The sequence below is a fragment of the Gordionus sp. m RMFG-2023 genome, chromosome 1 (genome assembly GCF_954871325.1).
Source record: "Gordionus sp. m RMFG-2023 chromosome 1, tfGorSpeb1-WG-v2, whole genome shotgun sequence".
Taxonomy (NCBI): domain Eukaryota; kingdom Metazoa; phylum Nematomorpha; class Gordioida; order Chordodea; family Parachordodidae; genus Gordionus; species Gordionus sp. m RMFG-2023.
Genome location: NC_088775.1, coordinates 24,983,623 through 24,996,323, shown reverse-complemented (window position 1 = coordinate 24,996,323; position 12,701 = coordinate 24,983,623). Strand labels below are relative to the sequence as shown.

Below are 12,701 nucleotides of genomic sequence, written 5' to 3'. Positions count from 1 at the left end.
TATTGTATATGGTATTCGTGAGCCCCGGATTTTAAAGATTGAAGTTCAAGTCTGTTCCTTTTATTATTCTATATAACGTGTAATGCATTATAATAGATTTTTTTAAAATTAGTAGACATTCAAAATGTTCATAATATCATATATTTTTATAAAAATTAATTTCTCAATGACAAAATTTTTTAGAAATATTTATTAAATCAAGCTATAATTTAATGATCTAGACGTAATCAAATTTATCAAAAAAATCGCAGGCCAACTAGCCAAAAATTCGCTCCTTTTTTACACTTGTCTTTCGACCGTCCACGATGACCTCGCCCGCTTTATCGAAGAAAAATCTAATTTTAGCGCGGTAAAAAAACATTAGTATTTAATTCATTGATTAACTAATGTACTTGCTTCTTCTTTGATTAATTAAGGTCGTGCCAAAGATAATTTTTGTGGGATACCTCCAGATCACGTGATTTATACACAAATAGACTTGTTTTGGAAGATTGGATAAATCCAGTGACCCCTACACTTTTTGAGGGATAGAAGCAGAATACCCCCCTAAAGTACCCCCCCCCATTGTAAATTATTTTTTGACACCAATAAATTTCAAAAATAATTTTCAATATTTATTATAATATAAATATAATGTAAAAAATATATGCTTTAAAAATATTTTTTTTAAATTAATAATTTAGATAAATTAGGGGAAGAGAAAGCAAAAGAATTTATAATTTCATCAATATTTAATTGTTTAAATAAATTATTTTCCATTGATAAAATGGTTAAATTATTAAGAAATGGATTTTTCATGACACTACGAAGTCTTGTTTTAATTAGTTTAATTTTACTCATGACCCTTTAGGCAGTACATGATGTAGTAGGAATAGTTAATAAATATTTATATAAAATTGTTAAATTTGGGAAAGCAGAAAAATTTATAAGCAGACTATAAGGTAAAATAAATGAATAGTTTCTCCAGTCTGAATCATTCATCTCAGAATTATTATCATCATCAGAAGAAGCTAAATAATGTATTAGTAAAAATATTTTAATTAAATAAATTTACAATTCTCAGAATCTGACAAATCTTCTTTAACCTCTAGGTCACGAGTAATAATTACGTCCCCCGTTTTAGCCATTTTATAAATATTTCTAAACATCAACATTTCCTCAAAAACTTGACTTGTATTTAATTTATAAAATTCACAGATATCCTTGATATCATCTTTAACAATTGCCTTTTCCGCCATTCCCTTTGGGGTAAAAAATGATGTTTGACTCAAAAATTTTATCGATTCATCGTTAAATCTTTCACTAAACTGCATAATAATTAAATCAAGTGCAGCATAAAACACACTGATTTTAAAGCTAAAATAAAATATTATATTTAATGATGAAAGTATATATATACACCTCTCCTTTTTGGATTGTAATGTTTGAAGTCTTGAACTATCAAAATCAAAAGGTAAATTTCTCTTCTTCATAAAATCTTGGGCCTTTGTAAAGACATCCAAAAATTCAGTGTTATTATATATTTTAGGATTATAAAATAATAAAAGATAATAATTTAAATTATACTTCTCATATTAATCAGGCAATCTTTTGCCAATTGAATTTGATTTATTGCACTCTATATCCTTCGAAATGGTTTGCAATTTTGTACAAGCCAAGCTTGTTATCAACAATATTTTATCCAAAACACATAGTGATAAAATAAAATAAAATTTTTCTATTCTATAGACTATAGCACTAGCCATAGTGGAAGTGGCAGGATCTTCAGAATCCTTTAATTTTGCCAAAGCTGCCCTCAAAGCATCATAAAGTAGGAAAAAAATTACAATCGCCTTATATGATGTTAGCCAGCTTCTATAAATATAAAATAAACATTATATATCGAAACAATTAAGATAATATTACCGAGTGGTATTCTTGATGCGTAAAAATCTATGTGATTTTGTCAGTAAATCACTCTGACATGTTTTGAGCACTTCATATCTTTTAACACCATTAAAATATACGTAAATTTCGTCTAATATTCCTAAGACATTTCCCACCTCTTTTACTGATTGGCATAATTGAACAACTATTAAATTTAAACGATGACAATAGCACCAAATAAAAGCTGTCTTTGGCGCCTCCGCTCTAATCAAAGCCTGCACTCCATTAATTCTTCCACTCATGTTTGAGGCGCCATCATAGCTTTGCCCCACTAGGAATTCGAGGGGTAGATTCAAGGAGCCAAGCTTGGATATTATATTCTTTTTAATATCGAGGCCCGTTGTATTTCCCGTACAATAAATGTCTATCAGCCTTTCAACGGGCTTAGGTGTCTCGCTATTTTCAACATATCTCACTATCAAAGCTATTGCTTCTGATTTCGATACATCATATGTGCCATCAACTATAATTGAATAGCACCTGTTGAATACAATCTCCTTTTGAATTTTTTTTATAACCATATTTTTCATGGTTTCAATAAGAATATTTATATTATTATATGATAACAGATTTGAATATAATTTAGATTTTAATCCCTTAATTTTTTTCTCACTTCTTCTTTCTTCATTATCTTGTATATACATTTTAAGAACAGGCTCAGAATCTGCAATAAGTTTAATGAGGCTCATCATATTGCCATCTTGTTGCCTGTTCCCCCAGAAGGCTTGATTGCGAGATAAGCATTTATATTTTTTTTGGTTAATATTCTTGGGCATATTTTGACAATGATCTAAAAATTATAAATGATTATATATAAGATTTAATATTTAAATTTTTACTATTCACTTTGATAAAATTTTAATTTTGCGTCAAATCTTGAAAGTGGAAAAATAATTTTATGATAAAAAATATCTTATAACAAACTAATTTGCTAAACATCGACCATAAATATTTTTTTTTAAAAAATTTTAAAATAAAAAATTTAAAAAAAAAAAGTACCCCCATAGAAATTTATAGAAGCAGTTGCTTCGGACCCCCCCTCCGTTGTAGGGGTCACTGGATAAATCTATTATTTTCAAAATTTATTTCCCCTCCCTGAACAAAGCCCACTTCCCAACCTTTGGCCATATTAACTAATTTGGGGGTAGGCAGAGATTTTGGAGGGGGCGATTGGGGTGTTGGAGCTATATTTCGGTTTAATTAAAGAAGGGATACCCTGGGGCCACAAAATATTTGTGAATGTTTTAAATGCCCACTGTGAAAGATTACACCTATTTAATGGATATAATTTTTAAATGAATACGATCTTCCTTTCTTCCCTGGGAAGAAAAGAGGCTTATTAAAATTACTTATTAATTATCCATATTTAATCGATATAATTACTCCCTTCAATTTTTATCTTAATATAATCAAGTTATTTTTTTTAATTATATTTTGTCCAAGATGCCAGAGCTTGAGTTATTTTCTTTTATTCGAAAATTCGATAATACAGTGAAACGATACACATGTTTAAATTTACTATAAAAGGGGGTAAACAAAATAAGATTTTATTTTTAATAGAATAAAGATTGAAATTAAATATGGACAAGCAATTAATTAAGAAGATTAATAGTTGATTAATCATTATAAAAAGAAATGTGTTACATATATATAATTTGTGATGAAAAATGAATTTTTTTCTTATTTTCTTTGAGAATGCTCAAGTAAGATATTTGATTAAATTTCATTTAAAATTCTAAATCATTTTTTGTAAAAAGTCTTTTTAATATTTGAAAATATTTTAGAATTTCTTAAATGTAATCTATTTTGTATATCCATTTATTTCGATAAAAATATGATAACACTATAAACTTTTATAATAATTTCGATAAAATAATTAATACATAAAAATTATAATTAAAATTTATCAAACATTTGTTGTTCTTCCGGCATTGATAACATTTTGGTAAATATATCTAATTTTTCTTTATTCCAATATTTGTGTATTCTTTTTGGTCTTTGAATTCTCGACGAAGATTGGGAGTTTTCATTTAAATTGGAAAAATTAGTATTACTATTGGATAATAAAGATTCTATATTAAACATTTTTTTTTATTATTTAAGAAAAATTAAAAATAATTAATATGTAAGTATTTTAATTTTTTATTTTGAATTAAATTTTAACACATTTTTTTTATAATGATTAATCAACTATAAATCTTCTTAATTAATTGCTTGTCCATATTTAATTTCAATCTTTATTCTATTAAAAATAAAATCTTATTTTGTTTACCCCCTTTTATAGTATATTTAAACATGTGTATCGTTTCACTGTATTAGCTTTCCTTGTCGCAAACATATTGAATAATATGTTTATGAAAAAGCAAGAAAATAGATTTTTTCGCCAGACCTTTTTCAATATCCATAAAAACTTGTAGACATACCTCATTAGCAATTATGTTGCCTGAGATAACGGGGATTAAAGGTGAAAATCGACTTTTATAAAATTTTACTGATATTAAATATTTGTTTTAAATGAAAGGCTAAATTAGTTCGAATATTTAATTAATATTATTAATTAAGTCAATAATCGATAATTATAGGGAAACATCAAAATTAATTTTTTTTTAAATATTGGTCATTTTAAAATTAATCTTTCGAATATATTTTGAGCTTCAATTTTTAAAATTTTTATTTTCTCTTATTTTTTTACTATTTTTCTATAATTTTTTAATAATTAGCGCAGCTGGATAATTTTTTTAAAAATTAAAATATCATTAATATTGTATAAAAAAATGTGCTATATATGAACATTTAATCCAATATAAGGCTTTTTCTATCGTTAAATTTTTTTATTATAATTGATTTACAAGGAATAAAAAGGTTTTTAAATTTTTATTTATTTATTCTTAAAATATGGAAATTTTATAAATTTATTTTTTATTCAATATGCTTGATATTACTCCAAAATTAATTTTAATGGCTTGAAATGATTTTACAAGATATAGAAAAGAACTTTTTATTGCATTGATATGTTTATATATAACGTCATCTATACATTTATATATATATTATTTACGATATTTTTTAAATAATTATTTAGCCGCGCTAATTATTGAAGAAGTTATTAGAAAAATAGTAAATGATTAATTGGAAAAAAAGTTGAAAAATTGAAGCTTTATCAATTCTTTATATTAAAAAAAAATTTTTTGATGTTTCCCCAATAATTATCAATTATTGACTTAGTTATGAATATTAGATTCAGTATTCAACGAATTTAGTTTTAAAAAACCGATTTTTTTGTACCTTTAATTCCCAATATTTCGGGAAATATAGTTGCTAATGAGCTAAGATTTCGTTTCAAATAATACAACATAAATAATGTGCCTACAATAATCTAAAGTGGTCTGCCGAAAGGTGTTTGATTTATAATGGAAGAATAACTCAAAGAGCCCTTCCAATTTACCAATGATTTATACCATACATTCGCATGAAAATTCTTATATAAACTTCTGAGAACTGAAGTTTTCACTAGGGATACCTTTTTTTAAAACAATTTTATAACGGTTGAAATGATGAATGTTATGTAGTTTTGTTTGGAAATGTGTGCCCCCGCCCCTTCTTTCGTAAAACATACAAGACTACTTATTTAAAAAATTATCGGTTATTTAAGCTCTTGTGAATCCTAATCTTAATACTATAAAGCTCTAATTTATTATCATCATTTTTAGCTATTGAACACCCATGAATCTAATTTTACATCATAATTAGCTTTTTTGTTTATACTATAGGATACGCCATTTTTTATTCGATTTTGAAATAAATTAACATTTTCTATAATTTTTAGTATTAAAAAATTCACTATTGAAATTAGAGATCTGCAAAGTTTGGCCCGACCCGGGCCTAATATTTTTATAAAAAATTTGGGCCGGGTCTGGTCGGACCTTGGAAATTTTTTTAAATATATCTAAATTTATCAATTTTATATTGAATTTTTTATGTAAAATAAAAATATTTGATTTTATTTATTGAAACTAAACGACATATAACATGTATTTTAGTTTGAGTAATTATAAAAATTAATTTCTATATTTAAATAAATTCGGACCGGGCGGCAAAACTTTATTTAAAAAATTTCGGGCTCTGGCCGGGCCGGCTAAACTTTTTTAAAAAATTTCGGGCCGGGCTTAAAAAATTAGGCCCAATGCAGATCACTAATTGAAATATAATAAAAAGCATATTTTATATACTCTTTTTTTTGAGATGGGTGGAGTGAAATGGTGTCTGCAAGATGTCATTTTGAATTTGAATGGTGAAATGATTGATAACTTAAGTTTAAATTTATGTGTAGGGTTGGCTAATTAAATCAAATTGATTTAAATCGAAGATATTTTTTGAATAGAAATCATGATTTATATCGATTTTCTTTTTTTTTATTAATATTTTTTATTTTTAAATAAAAACATTTTATTTTACCATATTTTATAAGATTTAATTTTCCAAATTTCATTATCTTATAAATTATTATATGTTACATTAATCTGTTATAATAAGGATATAACCATTCTGTTTACCGTGAAATTATATTATAATTTAGTTGTATCTCATACTCTCGCCAAATTCATTACCGTGAATGTCAATTACCATGAAATGCACTGATATGAGTGCACCGGAAAACAATATTCTATAATGTAGTTTTGCTAATATATCCTTGGTCTTTTATAATTTATTATGTACCTAAATTTTTGCCTATTGTGAAATCACCTAGTTATAAATGTGTATATCTCTGAATTAGCACCCTATTGGCAGCTAATTTTTTATGCATTAACATCTTGTAATATCGAGATTACTACAACTTACTATTAAACATATTCTAAGGAAGTGTTTAGAATCGTATGATTTAAAATTTGTTTTAAACTGGATCGGTTTACCAATACCAAATTGTGAGCTTATTTTATGTGCCGATGCCAACCCATCCTTAAAATATTTTTTTGTTGATAAAAAGTGATTTTATATCATATTATAAGATGATTATGCATTACAAATTATAGCCTCCAATCTTGTGCCAATTTAGAAATATATACATTTATAACCAGGCCATTATTGACAAAAATATCTGTGCAACCCTATTACTAGTTTAAATTAAATCAATATTGCCCCATAATGTGTATCCCAGATAATGTTTTCACAATATATTTTTTTTCGCTGCTATGTATTTGAGCTCAAAAATATTTATTAGTAGTCTGCATTTTTAGTAATCGAAAAGGTTTTCGCGTAAATATTTGTCTAAGCTAAATAATCCCTCTTTTTTTTAAAAAAAAATCCCATTTTTCGAATGGGGTATTATTAAAAATAATTTTAAGGATAAATTATTAAAAAAAAAACAAACAATTAAAATAAAATAACAATATGTTTTTTTATTTTTGCACAACCCTCAAAAAATAAATGACAATCAAATATATAATATATAACAAAACAGATTTAAAAAATACATTAAAAATTGGGTAGGTCTATAAGTCGAAAGGCTGCATGATACGAAAGGCTAAAAAATAATATTGAAAATAAAAATAACAAAGAAAATGATTAATGTGTAATCTGATTGATTTATTGCTTTTTTGGGAGAAAAATATTATAATAGCATTCATTACATTATAATATATTAAAAAAATGGAAATTTTAAAATCTTTTCAATTTTTTTATTAATTCTTTGAAATAAATTGCGGTTTTAATTTTATTAATTTTTAATTTATATTTTTAATTAAATTATATTTGGTTATTTTTAAATAATGGAATTTTTAAAATTATATGTATATTCTATTTAAGTTTTTTTTCAAAACTAAATTGATAGTAAGTATAACGATATTGTGAGTACTGGATTAGGGAAAAGGCTAACATCTTAAACGTAATTTTAAGTATCTTTATATCATTCTACTCAGAATTAAATTTCCTATCCAATTATGCTTAGATGTATTTTTTTACGTTTCCGGTTCAAAAAATAACATATTTGTCGCGAAAACGTTCGAAAGTAAAAGGCTAACATCTTAAATTTAATTTTATAAATTTTTATATCATTGAACTCAGAATTAAATTTCCTATCTAAATATGCTTTATGTATTTTTTTACGTTATCGGTTCAAAAAATAAATTTTAATTGTGGTAAAAACGTTCGAAGGGAAAAGGTTAACATCTTATACGCAATTTTAAGTATCTTTATATCATTCTACTCAGAATTAAATTTCCTATCCAATTATGCTTAGATGTATTTTTTACGTTTCCGGTTCAAAAAATAACATTTTTGTCGCGAAAACGTTCGAAGGAAAAAGGCTAACATCTTAAATTTAATTTTATAAATTTTTATATCATTGAACTCAGAATTAAATTTCCTATCTAAATATGCTTTGGTGTATTTTTTTACGTTATCGGTTCAAAAAATAAATTTTAAAAATTTTTTGGTGGTAAAAACATTTTGTTGGAAAAGGCTAACATCTTAAACGCAATTTTAGGTATTTTTATATCATTCTACTCAGAATTAAATTTCCTATCCAATTATGCTTAGATGTATTTTTTTACGTTTCCGGTTCAAAAAATAACATTTTTGTCGCGAAAACGTTCGAAGGGAAAAGGCTAACATCTTAAGTTTAATTTTATAAATTTTTATATCATTGAACTCAGAATTATATTTCCTATCGAAATATGCTTTGATGTATTTTTTTACGTTATCGGTTCAAAAAATAAATTTTAGTAATTTTTTTGTGGTAAAAACGTTCGAAGGGAAAAGGTTAACATCTTAAACGCAATTTTAAGTATCTTTATATCATTCTACTCAGAATTAAATTTCCTATCCAATTATGCTTAGATGTATTTTTTTACGTTTCCGGTTCAAAAAATAACACTTTTGTCGCGAAAACGTTCGAAGGGAAAAGGCTAACATCTTAAATTTAATTTTATAAATTTTCATATCATTGAACTCAGAATTAAATTTCCTATTTAAATATGCTTTGATGTATTTTCTTACATTATCGGTTCAAAAAATAAATTTTAAAATTTTTTGGTGGTAAAAACATTTTGTTGGAAAAGGTTAACATCTTAAACGCAATTTTAGGTATTTTTATATCATTCTACTCAGAATTAAATTTCCTATCCAATTATGCTTAGATGTATTTTTTTACATTTCCGGTTCAAAAAATAACATTTTTGTCGCGAAAACGTTCGAAGGGAAAAGGCTAACATCTTAAATTTAATTTTATAAATTTTTATATCATTGAACTCAGAATTAAATTTCCTATCTAAATATGCTTTGATGTATTTTTTTACGTTATCGGTTCAAAAAATAAATTTTAATAATTTTTTTGTGGTAAAAACGTTCGAAGGGAAAAGGCTAACATCTTAAATTTAATTTTATAAATTTATATATCATTGAACTCAGAATTAAATTTCCTATCTAAATATGCTTTGATGTATTTTTTTACTTTATCGGTTCAAAAAATAAATTTTAATAATTTTTTTGTGGTAAAAACGTTCGAAGGGAAAAGGCTAACATCTTAAACGCAATTTTGAATATTTTTATTAAAATTTATTTTTTGAACCGATAACGTAAAAAAATACATCAAAGCATATTTCGATAGGAAATATAATTCTGAGTTCAATGATATAAAAATTTTTAAAATTAAACTTAAGGTGTTAGCCTTTTCCCTTCGAACGTTTTCGCGACAAAAATGTTATTTTTTGAACCGGAAACGTAAAAAAATACATCTACGCATAATTGGATAGGAAATTTAATTCTGAGTAGAATGATATAAAAATACCTAAAATTGCGTTTAAGATGTTAGCCTTTTCCAACAAAATGTTTTTACCACCAAAAAATTTTTAAAATTTATTTTTTGAATCGATAACGTAAAAAAATACATCAAAGCATATTTAGATAGGAAATTTAATTCTGAGTTCAATGATATAAAAATTTATAAAATTAAATTTAAGATGTTAGCCTTTTCCCTTCGAACGTTTTCGCGACAAAAATGTTATTTTTTGAACCGGAAACGTAAAAAAATACATCTAAGCATAATTGGATAGGAAATTTAATTCTGAGTAGAATGATATAAAGATACTTAAAATTACGTTTAAGATGTTAGCCTTTTCCCTAATCCAGTACTCACAATATCGTTTAACTTACTATCAATTTAGTTTTGAAAAAAAACTTAAATAGAATATACATATAATTTTAAAAATTCCATTATTTTAAAATAACCAAATATAATTTAATTAAAAATATAAATTAAAAATTAAATAAAATTAAAACTGCAATTTATTTCAAAAAATTAATAAAAAAATTAAAAAGATCTTAAAATTTCCATTTTTTTAATATATTATAATGTAATGAATGCTATTATAATATTTTTCTCCTAAAAAAAGCAATAAATCAATCAAATTACACATTAATCATTTTCTTTGTTATTTTTATTTTCAATATTATTTTTTAGTATTTCGTATCATGCAGCCTTTCGACTTTTAGACCTTGCGTTTTCGTTTTTTCTTTATATAGGGTAAATTATTTTAAAAAAAACAAACAATTAAAATAAAATAACAATATGTTTTTTTATTTTTGCACAATTCTCAAAAAATAAATGACAATCAAATATATAATATATAACAAAACAGATTTAAAAAATACATACGGTAATTTTTTTGCATTTACAATTTTTATATAATTTAATTTTTTTTATAAAATACATACGGTAATTTTTTTGCATTTACAATTTTTATATAACTTATTTTTTTTTATAAAATAGAGTTTAATATTTTTTTCAAATGTTTAATATACGACAAATTTTATCTAGTAATACAAATTCATTTACATTAAATCCTGATCCTGTTTTATCTAATTCAAATTCAATACCTAATATTACAAATAATTTCCATATGATCAATTCTTCCTCTGTAAGTGGTGATTCTATTACTGATCCAACATGAAGAAAATATACTAACTGGAATAAGGAAAAAATTGTAATAGTAAAAAAATTATTATCGGTACCCGAGAGAGAGCGAATGAAAATGACAGATATGCTAAATATATAGATATGTCGTTATCGTCTGTTAATAAATTAAGGCGAGAAACGTTTCCCGAAATCATCGGAGATCCTTTGAAAGAATATGTAATTAGAAAGAGAGGCAGAAAAAATAAAGACACCTTTCGATGTAGAAAGAAAAATAATCGATCTTTTAATGGCGAACAATACATTCACTATTAAAGATATAATAGAAAATTTACCTCCGAGATTTCCAAAAAACGAAGGAACTATACGGAAATATATTAAAAAAATAGGATGGTCAAAAAAACGTGCAGGAAAAGAGCCAGATAGGAGAAACACATCCGGCACAATCAATATACGCCAAATTTATTGTATAAAAGTACTAAATATAGCCAAAGAAAAATTATTCTTCTTAGACGAGACAGGCATAAATTTGCACGTTGTACCTGTTTCCATATAATGTTACGCCTAGTATTAAAGTCCCGCCATCTAATGGTAAGAATATAAGTATATTATGCACTATGGGAATCGATGGTGTGATACTTTATCGCATCATTGAAGGACCTTATAATACCTTTTATTTAGAGATTATATGAATGCACTAATTAATATTCTACCGAGTGATGCAGTTATTGTTATGGACAATGCATCCATCCATAAAAGCCACCTCATTGATTGTTTTAGAGCGCGAATAGAATATTTGCTACCCTATTCGCCGCAACTAAACCCGATAGAAATTTTTTTTGGAGTGTTAAAAAACAAATATAGGTCGATCAATCCCCGACCAAATACTCGAAACGAAATAATTAATAATGTAACATCAATTCTTAATGAATTTACTATTCCTTTTGATTTTTCAAATTATTATAATAAAATGCATCAATTTTTGGAGATTGGTTATCGAGGACAACCAATGAATTAAGGTAAATTTATAAAAATATAATTTATATTGAAATATATTTTAAAGGAATTTAGAAAAAGGAGAATATATATATAAAGAAAAAACGAAAATTAAAATATCCAATTTTTAATGTATTTTTTAAATCTGTTTTGTTATATATTATATATTTGATTGTCATTTATTTTTTGAGGGTTGTGCAAAAATAAAAAAACATATTGTTATTTTATTTTAATTGTTTGTTTTTTTTAAATAATTTACCCTATATATATATTCTCCTTTTTCTAAATTCCTTTAAAATATATTTCAATATAAATTATATTTTTATAAATTTACTTTAATTCATTGGTTGTCTTCGATAACCAATCTCCAAAAATTGATGCATTTTATTATAATAATTTGAAAAATCAAAAGGAATAGTAAATTCATTAAGAATTGATGTTACATTATTAATTATTTCGTTTCGAGTATTTGGTCGGGGATTGATCGACCTATATTGTTTTTAACACTCCAAAAAAATTTTCTATCGGGTTTAGTTGCGGCGAATAGGGTGGCAAATAATCAATTTTTTCCTTATTCAAGTTAGTATATTTTCTTCTTGGAATAGCCGATGTTGGATCAGTAATAGAATCACCACTTACAGAGGAAGAATTGATCATATGGAAATTATTTGTAATATTAGGTATTGAATTTGAATTAGATAAAACAGGATCAGGATTTAATGTAAATGAATTTGTATTACTAGATAAAATTTGTCGTATATTAAACATTTGAAAAAAATATTAAACTCTATTTTATAAAAAAAATTAAGTTATATAAAAATTGTAAATGCAAAAAAATTACCGTATGTATTTTATAAAAAAAATTAAATTA

General features: G+C 24.7%; 1 protein-coding gene across 1 annotated transcript in view; it reads left to right on the top strand.

The window, feature by feature from the left end:
• The window catches only part of LOC135925930 (FHF complex subunit HOOK-interacting protein 1B-like), a 91,480-nt gene that overhangs the window by 56,057 nt on the left and 22,722 nt on the right, over window positions 1–12,701 (top strand). Inside the window, exon 5 of the mRNA XM_065461524.1 lies at window positions 252–349. Within this exon, the coding sequence (XP_065317596.1) occupies window positions 252–349 (98 nt within the window). The remainder of the gene's footprint in view (window positions 1–251; window positions 350–12,701) is intronic.